Source organism: Phocoena phocoena, chromosome 11 (genome assembly GCF_963924675.1).
Source record: "Phocoena phocoena chromosome 11, mPhoPho1.1, whole genome shotgun sequence".
NCBI lineage: Eukaryota > Metazoa > Chordata > Mammalia > Artiodactyla > Phocoenidae > Phocoena > Phocoena phocoena.
Window position 1 is genome coordinate 62,091,590 of NC_089229.1, and position 25,636 is coordinate 62,117,225.

The 25,636-nt window shown below is 38.2% G+C and overlaps 1 protein-coding gene across 3 annotated transcripts in view; it reads left to right on the forward strand.

Moving 5' to 3' along the window:
- TFCP2 (transcription factor CP2) overlaps positions 1-24,909 on the forward strand; it is a 51,733-nt gene extending 26,824 nt beyond the window's left edge. Inside the window, exons 2-15 of one of the 3 annotated variants that reach the window (XM_065886920.1) lie at positions 7,791-7,942; positions 8,488-8,564; positions 9,471-9,576; positions 11,899-12,005; positions 13,034-13,186; positions 13,905-14,015; positions 14,910-14,998; positions 16,875-16,923; positions 17,309-17,402; positions 18,254-18,344; positions 20,661-20,785; positions 21,223-21,365; positions 23,020-23,071; positions 23,490-24,909. In XM_065886920.1, coding sequence (XP_065742992.1) covers positions 7,791-7,942; positions 8,488-8,564; positions 9,471-9,576; positions 11,899-12,005; positions 13,034-13,186; positions 13,905-14,015; positions 14,910-14,998; positions 16,875-16,923; positions 17,309-17,402; positions 18,254-18,344; positions 20,661-20,785; positions 21,223-21,365; positions 23,020-23,071; positions 23,490-23,524 — 1,384 coding nt within the window. In that variant the 3' untranslated portion in view covers positions 23,525-24,909. Of the gene's footprint in view, positions 1-7,790; positions 7,943-8,487; positions 8,565-9,470; positions 9,577-11,898; positions 12,006-13,033; positions 13,187-13,904; positions 14,016-14,909; positions 14,999-16,874; positions 16,924-17,308; positions 17,403-18,253; positions 18,345-20,660; positions 20,786-21,222; positions 21,366-23,019; positions 23,072-23,486 lie in introns of all 3 variants that reach the window. The other 2 variants (XM_065886919.1, XM_065886921.1) reach the window with 2 other exon arrangements.
- Positions 24,910-25,636: the final 727 nt, after the last annotated feature.

Consider the following 25,636-nt stretch of genomic DNA (forward strand, 5'->3'; position numbering starts at 1 on the left):
AAATGGTTTCTTTCCTTTCATATATTTAGTTTTCTTGTGCATGTCCTTCTAAGTCTTGAGTTGATTGGTGACCTTTCCATCCAGTCTCTTTAGATACCTCCCTTCTTTTCTCCCTCTATCTCAGATAATGTGGGATTGGCAGATTTCATTTTTGAGAACTTTTTCCCATCTCAGACCTTGAGCTTGAGTCCTGTCTTCTTCACTGTTTGAAGCCTGCTCTCACTGTGTTCCTTCTTCTTCCAGCCTACCTGGTTTGGTTGCTTTCTTTTTTTTTTTTTTTTTTGCGGTAGGCGGGCCTCTCACTGTTGTGGCCTCTCCCACTGCGGAGCACAGGCTCCGGATGCGCAGGCTCAGCGGTCATGGCTCTCGGGGCCAGCAGCTCTGCGGCATGTGGGATCCTCCCGGACCGGGGCACGAACCCATGTCTCCTGCATCGGCAGGCGGACTCTCAACCACTGCGCCACCAGGGAAGCCCTGGTTGCTTTCTTTTGAGGCTCTCACCAATTCCTCCTCTTTTCTGATCAGTTTCTCTTTCTGAACCTAAGTTGATTCTGAACTTAGGTTCAGAATTATAATTCTACTTATTCTGCCATCTGGGTGATAGAACAATTAGCAAGGCAAATTTTTTACTATATATGCTGCTTTCTAGTTGAATGAGATTTTTCACCAGATGTTCAGGTAGCAAAAATCTTTTACCACTTTGTGACAGAGGGCTCCTACCAAGAAAGTCAGTTAATTTCACCATTCCTCGGTAGTTAGGGCATCTCACTGGCTTCATGTTAAAACTTGCAGGGCTATCTCTCCTGGCCAGGTGTCCTCCCTGATCTGCCCTTCCATCCTTCCCACAATCCAAGGAAATCAGTCTGCTGTCCTCTCCTCTTTAAAAGTGTTATGACCAATTATTTACTGGATATTTTTTTCTTTTGAAGCTGACCCCAGTGTAGGGTGTAGTCTTTTCAGTTCTTGCCTTTTCATTCTGTAACTAACATAGGGATATTGACATGTTTTATTTCATGTTTTATTTTCATAATGATGGAGTCTAAATAAGTGTTATAAATAGGGAAGTTAGAAGTTCATGGCATTTTTTTAAAAAATAAATTTATTTATTTATTTTTGGCTGAATTGGGTCTTTGTTGCTGTGCGTGGGCTTTCTCTGGTTGCAGAGAGCAGGGGCTACTCTTCATTGTGGTGCGAGGGCTTCTCATTGCTGTGGCTTTGCTGTAGAGCACGGGCTCTAGGTGTGCAGGCTTCAGTAGCTGTGGCTTGCAGGCTCTAGAGCACAGGCTCACGGCACACGGGTTTAGTTACTCCGCGGCACGTGGGATCTTCCCAGACCAGGTCTTGAACCGGTGTCCCCGGCATTGGCAGACGGATTCTTAACCACTGCGCCATCAGGGAAGCCCAGAAGTTCATGGCATCTTATTGTCCCAAGTTAGTTTCTAATTTCCTTAGGTGCTGTGGACATCTGTCTGTTTGCCTCTTACTCAAGGTAAAGTTCATCAAACCTCACCCTGTCTTTACTCCAGGCTCTCTCGAAGAGGGTTTCAAGAGATGGTAAGCCTGGGGGAGAAGGTTAAACCATAGCTGTGCATTAGTAGAGACCATTAAGAGGCTGTCTTATGTCACAGGGTAACTTATACGTCAGAGGACCCTGAAGCAGCTCTTCATGGAATCCCAGTTACGTACAGGAAAGATCATACCTGATATTGTTTCTGTTCCTCAGTTACTTCCACTCAAATGCTTTCTGCTAGGCCTCTACTCTCAGGTGTGGATTTCTGCTTAGCAGTGCACATTTTTAACATATACTTATCTTTAACAGGTAAGATTTCTATATCCTTATATTTGATCAGAGATACTGTGAGATGCTGAAAATTCGAAAATGATCAAAATGTATTAGGGCTGGACTTCCCTGGTGGTGCAGTGGTTGGGAATCCACCTGCCAATGCAGGGGGCACGGTTTTGAGCCCTGGTCCGGGAAGATCCCACATGCCGTGGAGCAGCTAAGCCCCTGCACCACAACTACTGAACCTGCGCTCTAGAGCCTGCGAGCCACAACTACTGAGCCCGTGTGCCTAGAGCCCATGCTCCGCAACGAGAAGCCACTGCAATGAGAAGTCCACGCGTGCAACAAAGAGCAGCCCCCGCTCACTGCAACTAGAGAAAGCCTGTGTGCAGCAATGAAGACCCAATGCAGCCAAAAATAAATAAAGTTATTTTTAAAAAATGTATTAGGGCTGAATATTCTGGAGAAACAAAAATATAAATCATGTCAACACGTATTTACTAAACACACAAAAGAGAAGTTACTCCCTTTAAATAGCTCATGTTTCATTGGAATGAATTAAGTGTATGAGGCAATCAAAGAATATAATAAAATGCTGAATTATACACTGGTAACAACTACTTAGAGTCCACTAGAGTTGGTTTTCCAAATCTGTACTCAATTTATGTCTGAGAAGGAGCAGCCTTCTGTATTTCTAAAATTGTTTCTCGCTGAATTTGTTTGTTATAGTTTTGGTGTAAACAGGGGCCTAGAGCTGGGTTTGCCAGTGACCTTTAGCCTCCACCTCTGGGAATGTGGAACTGAGTGGTATTCTTGCTCCTGCAGCAGTGAAAGCAACACAGTGTGGTGGGAACATGAGTAATTCAAATATATTTGAGCATTTTAGATTTTAAAATCTCTCATGAGATAACACAGTTTTGTGTATTTCGGTTGGCTGTGCTGTTTTGAGGTAATTTTATGGGTAACTTTTAGAATCAATTTTAGAATTCCGGCCTCAAGTGACAGTCCTTTGCTTAGTCGTGAGGGGTTAGGTGTAATGCCATATTATATTGAGAAGACTAGGAACTGTTGTTATATATTAACCTTACTAGGCACTGATACTTGAGAAGAAGAAAAACCCCTACATTCGTAATGTTTCAGCTGTTGCTATGTTGCAAAATCCAGTTTGCCTTGATTCCTGGTAATAGCCACTAATCTTTCAAGGAATTATCAGATATGATGCATTTGAGGATGATAAGGCAACAAAGTCTCCTAAAGACTAATTCACGTTTAATTTTGTAGTGTTTTGCTCTATTTTCTATACTGTTTGCTGTGGGAGCAGTGGTAGCTTCCTGATTTTGAGAAGAGGAAGAACTGGGACAGTACTTTTTTAGAAACCCCAGTGCTTCTACAGTTTTGTATAATCTCAAGGGAACAATAGTATGTTTCACCTGACAAATTAATATGGACAGAAAGAAGGATCCCCCACCTTCTCCACTCTTAACCCCACCCCTGTAAGCAAAACACACACACCTTCAGGCCTAAGGAAGAGGAAGAGCACCCTTTGTTTTTCTTGCCTTTGAAATACTTTTTAGCAACAAGAAACCTGTGTTTCATAAACACTGGTTTGTATCTCTTCTGACTGGATTCAACTCATAACATGTCTTTGCTATTTAGACATCAGCAGAAAGAGAAATTTCTTTTTTTTTTTTTTAACATTCATGCCATTAAATTTTTATTGTACCTATGTGTATTCTTAGGTCAATAATGAGAACATTTGCTGCTTGTTTTATATTCCAGTAAGAATTTATAATCTTATATATATGATTCATATGATTGCAGTCACTTTTCTATTAATTGTTGTTTTTGCCTGAATGTAATAACCTTATAATCTAATGTTTGGGGATAATGTAGACCGCTGAGGGATATACGTGCATATAAGGAATGCCTTTCCATCTGTAGATAGTAAAATTGATTTTGATCTCTTTGTTTTACAGTATAAGCATAATATTTAAATTACAGGTAAAGGTTTGAGTGTATTTCATTTTGAATGTGGGGAATGTTGACAGGAATCACTGGATCCCTGACCTCTAACCCTTTAGAATCTCAATTGGTTTTTTTATGTTATGTATCTGTTGCCTTTCTTTTATACCTGGAAGTACACTGTGGCCTATACATATTTTTTCTATTTAAAAAAAAAACTTCATTGTAGAAAATTTCAAACATATATAAACAAAACAGTGTAATGAACCCTCTTGTACCTATCCCCCAGCTTTAAAAATTACAACGTTACTACTCTTTTATCATTTATACCATTTCCCATCCTCCAGTCAATAATTTATTTTTTTCTTTTAGGTAAAATTTATATGGATTGAAATGCACAAATTTCAGCTGTACAGTTACGACCATGTAACCCACACACATCTAAACATAATATAGAACACTTTTCTCTCCCCAGGAAGTTCCCTATATACCTTCCAAGTCAGTCCCCGCCCTGCTAGCAAGCCACTGTTCTCTTTAATTTTGCCTGTTTTAGAACATCATGTAAATGGGATCATGCATGATATATTCTTTTTTTCTGGCTTCTTTTGTTCAGTATCATGTCTGTGAGATTCATCCATTTTGTTGCATTCCTTGTTTTGCTGAGTAGTATTCCGTTGTATGAGTATACCATAGTTTGTAATCCATTTTCTTAATTATGAACATTTGGATTCTTTCCAGTTTTTGCTTTTATGCTATGGACATTCATGTATAAGTCTGTGGTTGGTCTTATATTTTCATTTCTCTTGGATAAATACATATGAGTAGAATTGCTGGATCAAGGGGCATATGCATGTTTACTCTTGTAAGAGACTGCCTAACCTTTTTCTAAAGTGGTTGTATCATTTTACATTCCTACTGGCAAAGTATGAGAGTCCTAGTTAGTCTACAGCCTTGCCAATATTTGGGTTGTCATTCTTTTTCATTTTAACTGTTCTAGTGAGTATATGTACATATTTTTTAAATTAAAATACATTTCATTTTGAGAATTTCATGGCATGTCTTGAGATAATTTGAAATACTCTTTAATTTGGTACAGCTCTTAAGATCATTTTAAAGTTTGATCTGGACTGAATGCTGATCACAACAGTTGGTCTCCAAGGCCCAGAATATTCTTTCTCACTAACCATGGCTAGGACTTCTGAGGGGGAAAACAAAATTTTTTTAAACATCTTTATTGCAGTATAATTGCTTTACAATGGTGTGTTAGTTTCTGCTTTATAACAAAGTGAATCAGTTATACATATACATATGTTCCTATATCTCTTCCCTCTTGCGTCTCCCTCCCTCCCACCCTCCCTATCCCACCCCTCTAGGTGGTCACAAAGCACCAAGCTGATCTCCCTGTGCTATTCAACTGCTTCCCACTAGCTATCTGTTTTACATTTGGTAGTATATATAAGTCCATGCCACTCTCTCACTTCGTTCCAGCTTACCCTTCCTCCTCCCCGTGTCCTCAAGTCCATTCTCTACATCTGCGTCTTTATTCCTGTCCTGCCCCTAGGTTCTTCATAACCTTTTTTTTTTGGATTCCATGTATATGTGTTAGCATACGGTATTTGTTTTTCTCTTTCTGACTTACTTCACTCTGTATGACAGACTCTAGGTCCATCCACCTCACTACAAATCTCAATTTTGTTTCTTTTTATGGCTGAGTAATATTCCATTGTATATATGTGCCACATCTTATTTATCCATTCATCTGTCGATGGACACTTAGGTTGCTTCCATGTCCTGGCCACTGTAAATAGAGCTGCAGTGAACATTGAGGTACATGACTCTTTTTGAATTATGGTTTTCTCAGGGTATATGCCCAGCAGTGGGACTGCTGGGTCATATGGTAGTTCTATTTTTAGTTTTTAAAGGAACCTCCATACTGTTCTCCATAGTGGCTGTATCAGTTTACCTTCCCACCAACAGTGCAAGAGGGTTCCCTTTCCTCCACACCCTCTCCAGCATTTACTGTTTGTAGATTTTTTGATGATGGCCATTCTGACTGGTGTGAGGTGATACCTTATTGTAGTTTTGATTTGCATTTCTCTAATGATTAGTGATGTTGAGCATTCTTTCATGTGTTTAGTGGCCATCTGTATATCTTCTTTGGAGAAGTGTCTGTTCAGGTCTTCTGCTCATTTTTGGATTGGGTTGTTTGGTTTTTTGATACTGAGCTGCATGAGCTGCTTGTAAATTTTGGAGATTAATCCTTCGTCAGTTGCTTCATTTGCAAATATCTTCTCCCATTCTGAGGGTTGTCTTTTCGTCTTGTTTATGGTTTCCTTTGCTGTGCAAAAGCTTTTAAGTTTCATTAGGTCCCATTTGTTGTTTTTGTTTTTATTTCCATTTCTCTAGAAGGTGGGTCAAAAAGGATCTTGCTGTGATTTCTGTCATAGAGTGTTCTGCCTATGTTTTCCTCTAAGAGTTTGATAGTGTCTGGCCTTACATTTAGGCCTTTAATCCATTTTGAGTTTATTTTTGTGTATGGTGTTAGGGAGTGTTCTAATTTCATTGTTTTACATGTATGTGTCCAGTTTTCCCAGAACCACTTATTGAAGAGGCTGTCTTTTCTCCATTGTATATTCTTGCCTCCTTTATCAAAAATAAGGTGACCAGGGCTTCTCTGGTGGTGCAGTGGTTGATAGTCCGTCTGCCGATGCAGGTGACACGGGTTCGTGCCCCAGTCCGGGAAGATCCCACATGCTGCGGAGTGGCTGGGTCCGTGAGCCATGGCCGCTGAGACTGCGCATCCGGAGCCTGTGCTCCGCAATGGGAGAGGCCACGGCAGTGAGAGGCACACGTACCACAAAAAAAAAAAAAAAAAAAAAATAAGGTGACCATATGTGTGTGGGTTTATCTCTGGGCTTTCTATCCTGTTCCATTGATCTATATTTCTGTTTTTGTGCCAGTACCATACTGTCTTGATTACTGTAGCTTTGTAGTATAGTCTGAAGTCAGGGAGCCTGATTTCTCCAGCTCCATTTTTCTTTCTCCAGATTGCTTTGGCTATTCGGGGTCTTTTGTGTTTCCGTACAAATTGTGAAATTTTTTGTTCTAGTTCTGTGAAAAATGCCATTGGTAGTTTGATAGGGATTGCATTGAATCTGTAGATTGCTTTGGGTAGTATAGTCATTTTCACAATGCTGATTCTTCCAATCCAAGAACATGGTATATCTCTCCCTGAGGGGAAATTATTTCTAATCTTTTCCATCCATTTTAGCCCCTTATTGTTTCTGAAATATTTTCTCATATATTTACTCTTTGCAGCAAATGTGGTTCCCATTTTATAGATGAAGGAATGAAGACTCAAGAGAGCCTGCCCAGGATTTGCCCAAAGGTTCTAGAGACTGAAAGCTAGGATTCAAACTTGGTCCAGGACATAAGAATGAGCAACATATTAGAATTCATTGGATGTGTCTCTTTGGTTTGCAAGTTTAGATAAACTGAGAAGTATAAGAAGCTTTTTCTTGGAGGAGATAGCTGGTAGGGATATATCAATATTAGTTGTATTCCACAGAATGTAAACTGACCTTGAAATATATACTGGTCATTGATTTGTGCTTTTCATGTGGTTTCTTGGAATTTGGGTTATTGTTTTAATCCTTAGAGTAGATGAGCTGATGTGGTTATAAAGATTCTGCAGTTGGTACCTTTCTGGGAACAAATACATTACTGAGTGTCCTAAATTGACGTTTGGGAACTCTGCATACAATTTTCAGAGCCCTTTTAGGAGTCCCTGTCTATGATTCCTAGAAACACTCTCTTTGGACACTTAAGTGGTTTTAGTAGTGAATGTCTGTCATTGCCCACATTGTTGTGGTCAGAGGGATATTACAGCAGGTAATCTGAACTGAATGGTTAGGAAGAAACTTCTCCAAGGTGTGTCATGTTTATGGTTTTCCAAAGCGAATTGCAGTTAAATGATTTCATTAATAAATCGGCTCTTACACCATTGTCAGATGTTAAAGTAAGTCATTTGTTTGTTTTATTTCAGTGATGTCCTAGCATTGCCCATTTTTAAGCAAGAAGAGTCAAGTTTGCCTCCAGATAATGAGAATAAAATCCTCCCTTTTCAATACGTGCTTTGTGCTGCCACCTCTCCAGCAGTGAAACTCCATGATGAAACCCTGACATATCTCAATCAAGGTTAGATATGGTGTTATTCATTAGTATTACTGCAGACCTGCTGGATTCATGATACTTAATTAGGTACACTTATATGTAAAAAGTACATCTTTCTAGTGTGACCTGTTAAAGTCAAAGCCTCAGTGTCGTATTTGATATATATTACTGGTTTCTTTTGTCTACCTGTCCATTTGTAGTTCCAGTCTCCCTCTTTCTAATCCATGTTCCCTGGACATCCCCAGTGGTCACTGTCTGAGAAGTATTACTGTATCCAGCTCTGTTATTTACCAGTTGTGTGGCCTTGGACAAGTTGATTAAATTCTGTGTTTCAGTTTCCTTATATGTGAAACTGGAATCGATAATACCTTAGAGAATTGTATCAATTAAATGATATAATTTATGAAAACACTTAGCACTGTGCCTAGCATAAAGTAAAGGATTACGGTTGTTACTAATACTAATAATGTTATATACTCTTGTATATTCAACCAACTGAATTTCATTCTTTCTGAATCTTGGGAAGTTAATTTATGATGAATATAATATGTAGTTACTTTTTGTTCTAGGCCAGTCTTATGAAATCCGAATGCTAGACAATAGGAAACTTGGAGAACTTCCAGAAATTAATGGCAAGTTGGTGAAGGTAAAAGAAAACAAGTAAATCATTCCTCTCCATAATATCCTTTTACTGACCCTTTTTGGATTAATATTTTTTCTTTCATAAAGGGCTTGGTGGTATCTCTTACCTGCTACAGTTTGCTAGCAGAGTGGTAAACTGCTGTGTTACTTCTTTGGGGTCAGAGTGAGCCCACCTGTTCACATGGATTTTTCAGAGCTGCAGAAACGAAAGCTTAGCACTCCATGTCAGGAGAGTCTCATGGCTCATTGAAGTTCTTTTTGGGTGGAATAAAGTCACCTCTTTGAGATCTTTAGAGAAGTTCCAGTGTCTCTTTGGATACGTGGTCTAGTAGCAAAGAACCCAGAAGCTCCTGTTGATGAATAGCAGTTTTCTTAATCTGGACTGACAGTGATGAATTCACAGTATAACTGAGACAGAGGAGTTTGGTCAGCTGCTGTAGGAGATGATGAGAGGGATAGTAATAGGCACTTCCACAAAAGGAAAGTTGATGGAAACAGCCCCTACCTACCCTCAATGTTTACAGGTCGTATGGTGGGTTAGCAAGCAGGGGACTTGGTGAGATTTTCATATGTATCTGAAGAGCTGAGCCAGATGTTACACGGTAACAGTAAAGGCATGGAGAAATGCTTCCAGTGGAGTCCTTTATGCCTAGTTACCAATCAGGGCTGATGTTTAAGCCAAGTTTTAAATATGGTACTAGTTAACTATAATATAGATTATATTTGAGCAATTATAAAGTTTGCCTTGAAATACAGTATGGTATGGGTTTTTAGAGTAAAACAGGTCTCAAGAAAAATAATTTTAAGTTGTGTCTGGAAACCAACTGGGGGTGACTCCTGCTAGTTTTCCTTTGTCAGCACTGATTTTTAAGGGATCCTGTTAACATTTGATTTTGTTGCTTCCTTTTAGAGTATATTCCGTGTCGTGTTCCATGACAGACGGCTACAATACACTGAACATCAGCAGCTGGAGGGCTGGAGGTGGAACCGACCTGGAGATAGAATTCTTGACATAGGTAAGTTAAGAGAATCTATTGCCCAGGAAATGCCTATAACTATGGTCTGAGAATTGGTTTTCTTTCCTTGATGTTTACTTTGATTCAAAATGCTTCAGGGGCTCAGTTAACATGAACCTAGAAGTGGTTATTGATTAAGCATAAGAAATTACTGATATAATGATTCCAAAACTGAAGTTGAAAGTGTAGACACTTCAGTTCTGTAACAGTTGCATCCATAACTTGAGGGTGAGTTTTTGTTTTTTAAATTTAGTTGTGGTAAAATATACATAACATAAAATTTACCGTTTTAGCCATTTTTAAGTGTACATTTCAGTTGCATTAAGTACACTCACATTGTTGTGCAACCGTCACTACCATCCATCTCTAGAACTTTTTTCATCTTGCAAAACTGAAACTCTGTACCCATGAAACAATAACTTCCCATTCCCTCCGCTCCCCAGTCCCTGGTAACCACCATTCTACTTTTTGTCTGTATCAATGTGACTACTGTAGGTGCCTCAGATAAGTGAAATCATTCAGTGTTTGTCTTTTTTGTGATTGGGTTATTTCAGTTACCATAATCCTCAAGATTCATACATATAGTAGCATGTGCCACAGTTTCCTTCTTTTGGGGAACCCTTGTGCACTGTTGTGGGAATGTAAGTTGGTACGGCCACTATGGAAAACGGTATGGAGGTTTCTCAAAAAACTAAAAATAGAACTACCATATGACCCAGCAGTTCCACTCCTGGGTATATATCCAAAAGAAACAAAAACAATTCAAAAAGATATATGCAGGGGCTTCCCTGGTGGCGCAGTGGTTGAGAGTCCGCCTGCTGATGCAGGGGATACGGGTTCGTGCCCCAGTCCAGGAAGATCCCACATGCCGCGGAGTGGCTGGGCCCGTGAGCCATGGCCGCTGAACCTGTGTGTCCGGAGCCTGTGCTCCGCAACAGGAGAGGCCACAACAGTGAGAGGCCACAACAGTGAGAGGCCCGCGTACCGCAAAAAAAAAGATACACGCACCCCAGTGTTCATAGCAGCATTATTTACAGTTGCCAAGATATGGAAGCAACCTAAGTGTCCATCAACAGATAAATGTATAAAAAAGATGTGAGATATATATATACACATACACACACACTTACATACATATATATATTTATGCACACATATACACACAATGGAATATTAGCCATAAAAAAGAACAAAATTTTACCATTTGCAGCGACATGGATGGACTTGGAGGTCATTATGCTGAGTGAAATAAGTCAGATAGGGAAAGACAAATGCTGTATGATATCACTTATATGTGGAATCTAAAAAATGCAACAAACTAGTGAATGAAACAAAAAAGAATTTTTTTTTCTCAAATCCTAAAGGGAAGGATCTTTACAAACACACATGCAGCCTCTCTTCATGAATGTACTTTTAATTCTGGGATCTGTGTCTTTGATCTCTTATTGGTTGTCATCTCCTATTGGTAAGCATAGTTGTTAAACAAATCTAAGTACTACTATTTTTATCTGAGAAAACACTGGTTCTCCTACAGATATCTTGAGATATATTTGATAAACTGGCTTTAGGATAAATCCAACATAGCTAATGCTGTGGAGTGGAACCCACTTAATGCTTTCTTGTTTGAATCATTGATAACTAAAACAGTAGAAAACTTATAGCATAGTTATGATAATAAATATCAGCCTGGCCTTATCCCCCAGTTTGAATATTAATAGAAGTCAGGGAATGATATTTAAATATATGCCATATGGAATGGAAAGCAAAGTTCTAAAGCCCATTCATTTTTCTTCCCTCCTGAGAATAAGATGTGTCACTCTGTTATAGGATTCTTTGATGACTTCATAAGTCAGCATCAATTGTTACGTTAAATTTTCCCCACTTATATTTGTGATACAACACTTTCTGCCTTTATTCAGACACTCTGCTTTATCCTTCTATGACAATCCTCTTAGTTTACTTCTAGCAGTAATACTAACCTTAAAACTGTAAGTGAAGCAGATTGTGAATTAAATTTTTCATGACACTAGAGCCAGTGTGTAGACTAAATCTATCTTTAAATAGAATTTTGGCACATTAAAAGGAAACTACTTTTAAATTGTCTTATTGTAAAAACTTTTTTAAACGGAAAAAAGGTACTCAAAAGGAAAGTATTTAGGTCAATTTTAGGTCTAATCAAACTCTTTTTATTGGCAAAAAAAGGTTTAAGGTATGATACACAAAAATCTTGGTAACTAGGGACCAATAATGTAAGAATCGGTGCTTTCTTATTTAAACCCAGTAGCACTCAGAATTGTTCAATGATAACTATTTGTTTCTCAGATATCCCAATGTCTGTGGGTATAATCGATCCTAGGGCTAATCCAAACCAACTAAATACAGTGGAGTTCCTGTGGGACCCTGCAAAGAGGACATCTGTGTTCATTCAGGTAAGACACTGCAGATAGGGCTCCAGTTTTGAAGAGGATCTCTTACTACCAGTTTGGTTCTTAAAGGATAAAACATGTTGAATTTGAAATCTTTACAGGGTTGAATCTCTCAACAAGTGCAGACTTACTCGACATGTGCCTGAAAGCAATGAGGAGTTTCTGAATTGCTCTTCTAATTTCCCCAATTTATTTATTTGTTTCTCTCAAAAATACTTGCTAGTTGTTGCATAATATTTTATTCTTTGGATGTACTTACCTAACAATTATTTAGCTTTGAGAATGTTCTAATTTTTCACTATTATCCAAGAAGTTATTTTGAACATCTTTATACTTAGAATTTGATTTGCATATCTGATTATGTCCTTTGGGTAGATTACTTGAAAAGTCTTATTTGTTAGAGTTTATTTGTATGATAACCAGTAGTTTGAGCACTTCTCATCAGGTAGTCACTGTGTTAAGTAAATACTTTTTATACACGATTTTACTTAAGACTTTCAAAAATAGTCCTGTGTTGTAAGAATAGTCCTTGAGGCTTAGAGAAAATAACTTACCCAAGCTAGTATTTGGTCAACCAAGATTCCACTATTAAGATTACCAAGATCTTGGACTTTATGCAGTAGCCTAGCAAACCTTTTTCTTCCTATTGCTTGTGAGCTTTCGTATTTACTGTGTTCCCAGCATGGATGGTGCCTGTGCTTTCTAAAATCTACCTTAAAGTTCAGGAAAGTTTTACTAACAGAAACCAGTTCTCTTTTATGTTAACTCTGTCTTTTCTGAAACGATTAATGAATTCCTCACGGTAGCTTTTTGTTAACGTTAGATATGTACATTTACTTTGTTTGCACTTGTAAATCGTTTAAGTTTTCGTTTCCTCATGAGAGTGTGAATTCTTCATGATCAAAAAGAGAGGAGAAGTTTTTTTGTAGGTTTTTAAAGGTTTTGCTGTTAGTAGCTGCCCCCAAAATGTTGCTGACTGGTTTGGCTAGCTAACAGTACTGAAACCTGGCTGGATGTTGTATTCTTTTCAGGTGCATTGTATTAGCACAGAGTTCACTATGAGGAAGCATGGTGGAGAGAAGGGAGTGCCATTTCGAGTACAAATCGATACCTTCAAGGAGAATGAGAACGGGGAATATACTGAGCACTTACACTCAGCCAGCTGCCAGATCAAAGTCTTCAAGGTACTCCTGGGCACTGTGCTGGCCCTTGGAACTTTCTCTCTCGTCTTTCATTTGCGACATTAGTCACCAAGTGAGAAAGTCAGCTTGTCCCATCTTCAAAAACTATGAAAGCTCAGCCTAAATTAGAGTTATTGAAATAATTACTGATATGCCTGGTAAAGAAATTTAAATAGGGATGGTCATGGGAGAAGGGGAACTTGGAAAAGGGATCATATGGATATCATATGGATAAATACCTTCTCATTGCGAAAGATTGATTAATACAGCAGTATTCAGAGCATGACACTGAAGTCCCCCTTTACCACTCTTACCCTGACTCCCCAACCTCTCCCCAGAGGTGACCACTGGCAATAATTTCATATGTATCTTTCTAGTTCCCTTCTGTGCTCTTATATACACAGGTACCTAGATATACACATATTTTCTTTTCTTTGAAACATAAATGGGATTATATGAATTGTTTTGAAGCTTGTGTTTTTCAGTTAACTGTGCTTTAGAGATGTTTCCACGTCTGTAGCTATAGATCTCTCATTCTTTTTCAACTCCATCACACATTTAAATATCCTATTTTCAGACTTAGATGTAATGATGGATCTTGTCTTTACCTCATTGTACATACCTTTTTGTTTCACATGTGACTATTTTAAGTTCGTAGAAGTAATATTGTTGAGTCGAAGGGTGAGTATGTGAGTTTGAAACAAAATATTTCTCATTTTAGCCCAAAGGTGCAGACAGAAAACAAAAAACAGATAGGGAGAAAATGGAGAAACGAACGCCTCATGAGAAGGAGAAATATCAACCTTCCTATGAGACAACTATACTCACAGAGGTAAAAGGATTTCTTTTGGTGACAATTTCAATCAGTACTTTTTACTCTTAAAAGAAAAATACAATTATTTTGCAATATACAGTTGACCCTTGAACAACGCAGGTTTGTACTGCATGGGTTCATTTATACATAGATTTTTTTCCCCACTAAATATGTACTACAGTACTACATGGTTTGCAGTTCGTTGAATCCAAGGATGCAGATACAAAGGGCTGACTGTCAAGTTATACCCGGATTTTTGACTGTGGAGGGGGAGACGGTGCTCCTAATACCTGCGTTGTTCAAGGGTCAACTGTATACATATATCATTATGTTGTATACCTAAAACTAATACAATGTTCATGTCAATTATATTTCAATTTAAAAAAAAAAAGAAACATCACTTCCAGTCTGGTCAAAACTTACTTGTCCTCTTAGTTGTGAGGGCCTCTGCGGAATTAAGATTTACTAATCAAGATGTGCTATTCAACAAATGAACTTATCTACAAAACAGAAATAGAGTTACAAATGTAGAAAACAAACTTATGGTTACCAGGGGGTAAGCTGGGGGAAGGATAAATTGGGAGACTGGGATTGACATATACACACTACTGTATAAGAAGTAGATAACTAATAAGGACCTACTGTATAGCACAGGGAACTCTACTCAGTATTCTGTAATGGCCTATATGGGAAAAGAATCTTAAAAAGAGTGGATATATATATATGTATAACTGATTCACTTTGCTGTATACCTGAAACTAATACAACATTGTAAATCAACTATACTCCAATAAAATTAAAAAAAAAAAAAAAAAGATGTGCCATTTGAGTAACAGTAGTACATCTTTGTGGAATTCTGACACAGAAAGAGTCAAATGTACTTTCTGTGTCTAAGTTGTCCTTTGTTTTTAGTGTTCTCCATGGCCCGAGATCACATATGTCAATAATTCCCCATCACCTGGCTTCAACAGTTCCCATAACAATTTTTCTCTTGGGGAAGGGTAAGTCTGGGAAATTGGCTTGTGTTTGTCCTAAATATGTATTCTTTTGTTATGTCTCCATAAACAAAATCTTTCCAAATCAATAAGACCTTCTATTTGGTCAGTCTTTGATGGACTTATATATTAACTGAGGTTTGGGTTATCTTCAAAAGAGACTGAAAGAGTTTTATGTAGCCTTTTTTCCCCCCTATTATTTATTTATTTTATTTTATTTCATTTTTTTTGGCCACGCCACAAGGCTTATGGGATTTAGTTTTTCATTGCCCTTACGGCCCTCGGCAGTGAGAGCGCAGAGTCCTAACCTCTGGACCTCCAGGGAATTCCCTTTTCCCCACTATTAGGAAACAGCATTTATGGTCAGTTTTTAGTGATTCAGGGAATGGATTTTCTGGGTTTTTCCCTTCTCCCTCTTACTGCTTCTCTTAAAGTTATTTCACTTCCTGATCAGAGTGGTCGTTGGGAGTTGAAACACAGTTGTGCAAACAGTAAAATCTGTTTGGTTACTTATTAAGAATGATCCCAACACCTAATTATTATTTGATAATTGGGGGAAGAAGGTGAAGATGAGAGCTAAAATGAAGTTTGGGAATTATCTATGGGACGCATTTAGTCTTACTGTGTTTTACCATCAGAGATAATTGAAAGTTGGTATAGACGCCTACTCCAGTTAAAGAAAGTTGTCTTATAGTTCCAGCATTTAACACATATTCTACATAGGTCATATTGAAATTTGAAATAGTTAGGTTGTGAAATGTGTGAGTATATTGTTTGGTTGTGATGTTTGTTTTTGAATTTATTTAGGCTCTATGTTCATCCTACTTCTGAAAGTATTTAATTAAGGTTGTTTAGGGAAGTCTCTGGCGGTCCAGTGGCTGGGACTCTGTGCTTCCACCGCAGGGGCACGGGTTCAATCCCTGATCGGGAACTAGAATCCCACAGCCCATGCAGTGCGGCCAAAAAAAAAAAAAAAAGGTAGCTTAAATATTCAAAATGTAACAGTTAAGAATAAAACTAGGTAGAAATTGTAGGAAAAATAGGTAACTAGAGCCCTGAGATAAGTTAATTACTAAATTTGATAACTGAATTTGAATTTTGCAGCTAAGGCCAAAATAAAATAAAAGAAGAAGAAAAAGATCTTGTGTGAAAGAAAAATCTGTTACCAAACTATGGATTATGCAGTCTGCTTATAGGCAATTTAAAATATTATATAGAATGAGAGTTTTAAAATTTTCTTCTGTCATGTAGTTCATTATTAGGCTCAAATTTTTCTCCCATAAAAGAAGTAATCATTAGGGAAGAGAGACAATCTGTAGAGCAAAAGGAAGTATAGGGGAAGATCAAGGCTGTGGAGATAACCCTTGGATCACAAATTAGCACTAATTTTTGAAGCTATTTTAAAAATAATTATTGTGTTTTTTATTATAAAAGTATGTGATCACATTGCATTGTATACTATTTATTCTAATTTTTTCCTGTATCTGTGTGTATATTTATACACTTCATACAGTAGTAATATATTGATTACTTTTATATTCTGATATTTTTAGTTTACATTCTAATAAGCTTATGTTAAGTATTGTTTATTGCCATAATTTATCTAATCAGTCCCAACTTACTGGAATTTTGGTATTTTTTTCAATTTCTTCAATAATAAAAAATGACATAGTTTCTGCTGCTACCACCCCCCCCCAACACACAAAAGTCTTTATGCTAAAATAATAGGTAATAGAAGTATTGGATCCAAGAGTAAGAATGTTTTATGAGATAGCACAGATTCCCGTAAATCTCTAGCTTAAGACTTACGATGATGAAGAATGAGGCGATGAACCCTAGTATTTGTCATGAACTCATCCTTCCATTTTAAATGTTTCTTTAGAAATGGTTCACCAAACCACCAGCCAGAGCCACCCCCTCCAGTCACAGATGTAAGTCTAAAGTTATATAAATGTCAGTTATTATAGTCTAATAGTCTGATGTCTAATAATACTTTGGTGACTGTGTGATTCAGTAGAAATGCCCAACTTTTAGGGAGTATTATTCATTCACTAAGCAAACATTTATTGAATTTTGGCCTGAACCAGATACTGTGCTGTATTTAAGGAACTTTCAGTCTAGTGGGGAAGATAAGGATGGAATTCTATGGATATCTTGCATGGTTAGAGAAAGAAGACTGATGTATAAACAACTTCCAAGCAAACTCAGCCTGTCTGAATGTGGGTGTATTTGGCTGTTGTCACCTAATGATGTAACGTTTACCTTTTTAAAGTTGAGTCTATTTAGTTACAAAAAAAAATGCTTTCCCTCTTTCAGAACCTCTTGCCAACAACCACACCTCAGGAGGCTCAGCAGTGGTTGCATCGAAACCGTTTTTCCACATTCACAAGGCTTTTTACAAACTTCTCAGGTTAAATTTGCTTGTCCTTTTGTTTTCCCCAGCATGGGATTTCCTTTACATTCCAGGGCCTCCTGGTATCCCTGTGTTGTTTTGTGTGTAGAGGGGGGAGATCTTAATGCATTTTTCTGATTAAATGAATTTCATTGAACCCTTCAGACTTTCTCACCAGCTGCAGCTGTGCTGTGAAATGCTCAAAAAAGAAAGACCTCTTAGTTTAAACTCATTTTAATTTTAAAATATTTATTCTATACAATACTTTAAAATATATTATCCATAAAATATTTTATCAAGGAGCATTGCAGGTAGTCGGAAATTTTCCCCTTGATATCACTATATTATGTTTTCTTTGCACATTCCACTCTTATTTAGCACCTTCTGTGTACCAGGTATGGTAGGAACACACAAATGGATAAGGCATATTTCCTGATCAGTCACCATCTAGTATCAAAGAAAACCCAAATCGAAATAAAACCCTGAAAAAGGTAAACAAATAGTTGTAATGCAATAGATAAGTGTAAGGCTCTGGAGTTTGGGAATATGTGTGATGCGTGAGGTAAATCTTGAGGGCTGAGGAAGAGTCTGTTGGTCAGACAGTGGAAGGATATTTCAGGCAGGAGGAACAACTTGCTCATTAGGCGTGATCAGCATGATGAAAGCATAGGGTTAAATGAATAAGTTAATTGGGTGGAAATTGAGGTGGGAGAGGATGCAGGGGCCGGGTCATGGAGGGCCTTACATGCCATGCAAGAGATTATGACTGTAGCATACTAGTAATGAGGTGTCCTGTAACAGAGTCCATTTTAAGTCATTAACAAGGAGAATCTTTGCCTTTATCACCCATTTTCTTATATTTATTCCAGGGGCAGATTTATTGAAGCTAACTAGAGATGATGTGATTCAAATCTGTGGCCCTGCAGATGGAATCAGACTTTTTAATGCATTGAAAGGCCGGTATGTAATTAGTGTTAAAATATCAGTGGGGCTGGATTTCAAATGGATTTGGATTCAGGGACTCTTTGCAATACTTTTTGGACAGCTAAATACATCTTGTCGAAACATTCTTTTCGAATGCCAGCTTTGTGCCAAATAAAGATGAAAAATATCTTTTCCTGTACTTGATCCAAGGAGTTCCTCATGATACTCCATTTTTCATTAGTTTTTTTCATTCAGTTAAATATCCATTGTCCCTGTTATGAGCCATTAGGCTTTGGTGATACATTGATGAACTTTCTGATGGGGAGAGAGATGAAGATTATAAACTATAAGTATTTTGAATAGTGATAAGTATTTTGAAGGTAAACAAAACAAACAAAAATAAGGTTGTGGCCTACAGAGTACAGAATATAGTCAGGAAAGACCTCTCTGAGGAGGGGGCATTTAAACTGAGTTATGAGAAGGATGGAAGCTTTGGAGTCATGAGGGAAGAACATTCTATGCAGAAGAAACAGTGGGTGCAAAGGTCCTGAACTCAGTTTTACTAAAGAAGAGATTATTCTTAAGTTTGGGTAGGAATTGCTTAAGTGTCTGCTTACAAATATTACATGTAATACAGAGGAATTTCTAGTCTCTGTTTGGGATTTACAGTTTAAAATAGGAAGTAGTAATATTGATGGAAAAAAATACAGGTCAGTGCCATAGAACCAAATCAGTGACTAAATAATGAAACAGATTGTGAAGTATTTGTGTTTGTGTATATTACAAGAGATAATTGAATCAAGTTGGAAACTTTTTTAAAAAATAAAGTTATTTATTAATTTTGGCTGTGTTGGATCTTCGTTTCTGTGCGAGGGCCTTCTCTAGTTGCGGCAAGCAGGGGCCACTCTTCATCGCGGTGCGTGGGCCTCTCACTGTCGCGGCCTTCTCTTGTTGCGGAGCACAGGCTCCAGACGAGCAGGCTCAGCAGTTGTGGCTCACGGCCCTAGTTGCTCCGTGGCATGTGGGATCTTCCCAGACCAGAGCTCGAACCCGTGTTCCCTGCATTGGCAGGCAGATTCTCAACCACTGCGCCACCAGGGAAGCCCAAGTTGGAAACTTTTAAGGAAAGAGGTGAAATTCAAGGGTTGATGACTGGAAGGAAAAGAATGGATCTTTCTTTTTTAAAAGTATTACCTACAGAGGAGCTTCCCTGGTGGCGCAGTGGTTGAGAATCAGCCTGCCAATGCAGGGGACACGGGTTCGAGCCCTGGTCTGGGAAGATGCCACATGCCGCGGAGCAGCTAAGCTCGTGTGCCACAATTACTGAGCCTGTGCACTAGAGCCCGTGAGCCACAACTACTGAGCCCGCGTGCCGCAACTACTAAAGCCCGCGTGCCTAGAGCCCATGCTCCGCAATGAGAAGCCACCACAATGAGAAACCTGCACACTGCAACGAAGAGTAGCCCATGCTCGCCGCAACTGGAGAAAGCCCGCACGCAGCAGTGAAAACCCAACACAGCCAAAAATAAATAAATTTATTAAAAAAAAAAAAGTGGGCTTCCCTGGTGGCGCAGTGGTTGGGAGTCCGCCTGCCGATGCAGGGGGACACGGGTTCGTGCCCCGCTCCGGGAGGATCCCACATGCCGCGGAGCGGCTGGGCCCGTGAGCCATGGCCGCTGAGCCTGTGCGTCTGGAGCCTGTGCTCCGCAACGGGAGATACCACAACAGTGAGAGGCCCGCGTACTGCAAATAAATAAATAAATAAATACCTGGAGCCATAATTAAAAAAAAAAAAGTATTACCTACAGAGCATTTAGAAATAGGAAGGAATAAGATGATCAGAGCAAGAGGTAATTCAATATTGTTGTCTAAGAAGAAAGAACAGAAAGAAGGCTCAAGACGCTTAGGAGAAGATAATGAGGGAAATAAGATTTTCTAGTTTATCCTGTTGGTACTTTTAAGTATCAATAGAAGGTATGTCTTGAACTGACCCACAAAACAGTGGCTCACACATTTTGAATCTTTCTAACCTTTACATCAAAGGTTACAAACTCAAATGACTACAGAGACCACATGTAAATGAGTGACAGTCAAGTCTGGGGGGTACTGAAGAATGCATGCACCGCGCAAGTAGAACAGCTGATTGGGTGTTTTGTAAGAATGGGGGCCTTGGATCACCAGATCTGATTTTTCAAGGAAAACCAGAGGTTTATATGAGGGCTTCTGTTGGAATGAATTCAGTTAAACACACACACACACCAGTGGGGAGCTAAAATGTAGACACACAAGTTCTTCCTTAAAATGTGCTCACCATGGAAGAGTTGAGTAACAGCTTTCTTTTTTCCTCCTTAGGATGGTGCGCCCAAGGCTAACCATTTACGTTTGTCAGGAATCCTTGCAGCTGAGGGAGCAGCAGCAACAGCAGCAGCAGCAGCAGCAGAAGCATGAGGATGGAGACTCAAATGGTACTTTCTTCGGTAGGTCGTTCTGCACAGGCCAGGACAGATATGAAGAAAAATGAAGAGATGACTTATGAGCATGTGTGATGGGAATTTATCAAACAGCAGATTCAGCATTTGCTAGAAGGAATGGTAATTGCTAATGTTTACTGAGTTCCTAATATATGCCAGGTACTATTCTCAGCACGTTTACATGTTTTAATTTTTACAACCGGTGTTTCCTCTTTGCAGTAGATTTTATTGTTCTTGCCAACATTTCGATGAGGAAGATGAGGCTTAGGGATGTTAAGTAACTTGCCCCAGGTCACACACAGCTAGCGAGTGGTTGAGCTGGCATTTCAATTCAGGCAGTCTGCCTCTGAGTCCTTCAGGAAAGTGGGCATTCCTAGTGATCAGATTACATTTAAGACCAGAGACACTCTGTACTGACTGCCTTTGCTTTCTCCTTTTTGCAGTTTACCATGCCATCTACCTAGAAGAACTGACAGCTGTTGAACTGACAGAAAAAATCGCTCAGCTTTTCAGCATTTCCCCTTGCCAGATCAGCCAGATCTACAAGCAGGGGCCCACAGGAATCCATGTGCTCATTAGTGACGAGGTAGATTTTCAGCACAGCTGACTCACCAGACGACAGTGATTTGTCTGGGCAGATGACAGGAGCAGGAACTGTTCTACTGGGGCAGAGTGCTCTGTTTTCTAAGACAAGAGGTTTTCAAATGTTTTTGTTTGCTTACCTCCTACAATGATGTTTTAAAACTGTGTATCCCCTTGCACGTTTTTAGGTTGACTTAAAATTTTTTGTTTTAAGTTTAAATAGTTGCAAAAGATGTCATTTCTGGGCATATTATATGACATTTAAAAATGAAATGATTACTTCACTACTCTAGCTATATTCCATGTAACCTAAATACAAGAGTAATTTAATACTGTCATCTGTTTAAAAAAATACATGAATATACTTTTTTAACAGAATTTTTATATCATTTCTCTGCTTCCTTAAACTCATACTTTCATTCACTTCCCCCATAGAATTTCATCTTACCATACCTACTTTTATGCTTGAATATCTTCTTTTTTACCATTTTATTTATTTATTTTGAATATCTTTTATTAATTATCCTACCATATTTCTTTAAAACAAAAATTTGCTTCAATAAAAGTAAAAAATATCTCTTCTGAATAGAATTATCACCATAATTATACAATGGATTAAAATAACATAAATGTATTATATGTTTTGATAAGTAATTATTAAACATTAAGAAAAAATTTATTAATGCATTAGTGCATCTAGGGAGTTCCCTGGTAGCCTAGTGGTTAGGATTCTCAGCTTTCAGTGACAGGGCCTGGGGTTCAATCCCCGGTCGGGGAACTGAGATCCCGCAAGCCGTACGGTGTGGCCAAAAATAAATAAATAAAATAAAATACAGTAAAAGTGCATCTATTAATGAGATGGATGAGATTACTCGATTCCTTACCCTCCCTCCCACAGACAGTTAATTCATCGATAGATAAATACTGCCTATTGATTGCTAGAATGAAATAGAGTTCAGCATCAATTCCATCCCGTTTTTTTTTCCCCTAGATATAAGTGCTGTGGAATCTGTTCCATATAAATTGATAGACAGGAATGGATGGAGTTTGCTGTAACAGCATTGCTGGATTTTTTTTTTTAACTTCTGAGTTATGTGCCAAAAATTGCATAGTGATATTATCAAAAGTTATTCTGCATCATCTGTCATTTGACAATTTGTGATTAGAGCACTGCAATTCTGGTGAAAGGAAAGAATTGAAAATAAGACTTTATTACCCAGTCATTTGAGTTCCCGTTTGCAATTACACTTCTGCATCCTGGAGGCTTTTATAGTCCAGGGCAGTGCATCTTCACAGGATTTCAGGAAGGTGAAGCTCTTGCCTTTATTTTATAAAATGGGAAAAGGGAGTTTGAGAAGGGAAGTGGGAAAGGAAGACTGAAGAGGCTCTCAGATGGTTTTAGGAAAGAACAGATATGGGCCTATCTGTATCTGTGTGCCCCTTGGAAAGTCTTGGGGGTTAGGCCAGGAAAATGCACACTCGAATTTTAAGAAAGCTGTTTTAGAATGCTTAGCTTTTAAAGCTTTTGAAAACGAAATAGGAGAGAAAACAAAACAAAGGATTATTCTTCACTTATATCTAGTATAATAAACACACAGGCAAAATAAATATAGCAAACCAAGGTTTTAATAATCAGCAAAACTTCTTGCTTTTTTCAGATGATACAGAACTTTCAGGAAGAAGCCTGTTTTATTCTGGACACAATGAAAGGTAATGAAGTAGTAAGACAAATGCCTTTCTCGAAGAGGTTTGAGGGTTTTTTTACAGTACTTTGAGGAGAGAGGGAAAGTATTAACTGCCATATTTGAGGTAAAGAAAGTGACATGATTAGAGATTGTTCCTTTTTATGAATTGGCTTCTTGCCATTATTAGAGTAGACAGTGTAACTGATGACTTCCTGCCGTTTTCTTCCACCTTCCATGGACAAAGGATGAAACGGAGGCATGCTGTTCTTATAATGCATGTTTATTACAAGTATTCTATGATAATTAAGTATACTGCCCTCTGTCCTTCTGTTTTTTTCTTTCTCTAAAGAACCTTACCACATATATTTTTCTCCTGCTGTGTTTTAGAGGTAACTAAAGATTATTCTTTGTTCTTTGTTCTTTTTTTTTTTTTTTTACAGCAGAAACCAATGATAGCTATCATATCATACTGAAGTAGGTGTGGGGCATTCCATCCTCAGTGGCTGCTGCTGCTTTCACCTATTGGGAACTCCCCTCTTGAAGGGGGTCGCAAATGGAGCTTTGAAGGGCTGCAAGAACCTGACCCATCTGACTGTGTCCAGGCCTTGGAGGCAGAATCCCAGGCATTTGTGTTGGCCCAGGCTCTTAGGGCACCCACAGATTATTGCCCAACGTGCACTTCTGCAACGATTTCTTATTTAAAATTTCTGGACCCTATTGTTGTTGAATATCAATAGAAACTCCACATCATTTAGGGTGTGTGTAGGACATAATGATGATGAGAATTGTGTGATGTTTAATGGAAAGATGTTAAATTTTGTGATATGGAGCCATGTAATTTTTTTTTCTAACATAAAAGCAAACATCTATATTCATAAGACTAGATCCTCAACCTTTTTTGCCCCTGAAAAACCTCATTAAAGAGAAATATGGAGAAAGAAGAAAATTCTTCTTTTGATTCCCCTGTAATTCTATGACTAATAGTAATTTTAGGTAACATTTATTGCACATTTAGTTGTGTGAGGCAGTGTGATAAATTCTTTAAATAGATTACCTTGTTTAAATCCTCTTAATAGCCCTATATGAAGTAGGTAATAATGATCCCTAATTGAAGATGAGGAAATGGAGACAGAGTGGCCGAGGAGCTTGCTGAGTAACAGGCAGCTAGCAGCTAGCGACACTGAAATGCAAACCCAGGCCGTCTGGCTCTTATTAACTGCCATCCGTGACTGCCACCCTTGCAGTCCTCTGTGCTTGCCACCGTTTCCTACTGTGGCTCTTCTGGTGAATTGGATCTAACACTGAGCGAGAACTGAGGAATTAACACCAAAAGGGACGAACCACACCTAAATAATGATGAACAAATCAAGACCTACAAAAAAATGAAAACATAGACACTTTCAAAGCATCATCAGTTATCAGATTCACAGAATTTGAGGTGGTGAAAACTAGGGATTATCTGTAGCTCCCCAAATTCACTGTTCTTGAATGACCTTCTCAAACTATTAATGAGTTAGACTAACCTCTGCTTTCTCTTTCCCCTCTCTGCATCTTCTCTTGGTATAGAAAGTTCTTTTACTCATGTAGCGTTCTTTTATATAAGCTTTACAAGAAATTCATTCCCATCCTGTTTGCATTCTTACCATATACTTTAGTTCTTCCTGATTGTGATTGTGTGCTCTTGTGTGTGTGCGTGTGTAAGACTACGGGTCTTTTTTCACATGTAAAGTTTTATCCGGAAATCCCTCTACATGTTATGCTGAGGTGAAAATGATAATGTTCAAAAGATTCTGTATTGGATTTGAATCTGTGTGTGTGTGTATTTTTAAAGCATTTGATAAAGTTTAAATGTTTTTATACAGAGATTTTCGTTCATTAAAATCCACCTTCAACATGGTCTGTTTTCTTTTGGTTTGAAAGAAATTGAAAATTTTGAAACCAGAAAATTAAGTCAAATGACTTGTTTAAAATGGACCTGGACAACTTGACATATGAGGCCAAAATACTTCTTTAGTGACTGATTACCAGATGTCCCCATTCTGGGGGGACATTTCTAATTGTATTATGTTCGTAGGACTGGTTCTCGGCTCAGGGAAGTCAGCTCTCTCCCCAGTAGGCTGCTGTTTTTTTATTTTTTTTTATTTATTCCAATTCTTTCTGAATGTTAGGCTGGGAGGGTTGGACTTTTACGGTCCCTTCTAAATCTGAATCTGTGACTCTTGTTTACTGTAAATGATACACAGAATTCTATTAATATATTTAGTATAAATTTACACTTACTAATTTTTACTTGGAGATAGAGGGCTTTTTAAGAGTAGTTTTCAAATTTATATAGAAATGAATTTATGTAAGTTTGTAATCATAGATCCTCAGATTAACTAGAAAATCTCTTAGGCTTTCTTTAGCTTCAAACAAATATTTATAGTGCTAATGCCATATAATTGGTAAGAATTGGTGTAGTGCCAGAACATTGTAATTATTCAACTTGCTTTAAAAAATTGCATTTGTTCACTATTGATCCTTGCAGTTAAATGAAAATTTTAAACTAGCTTTTTCATGATGAAAGTAATACACAAAGTGATAAATTCAA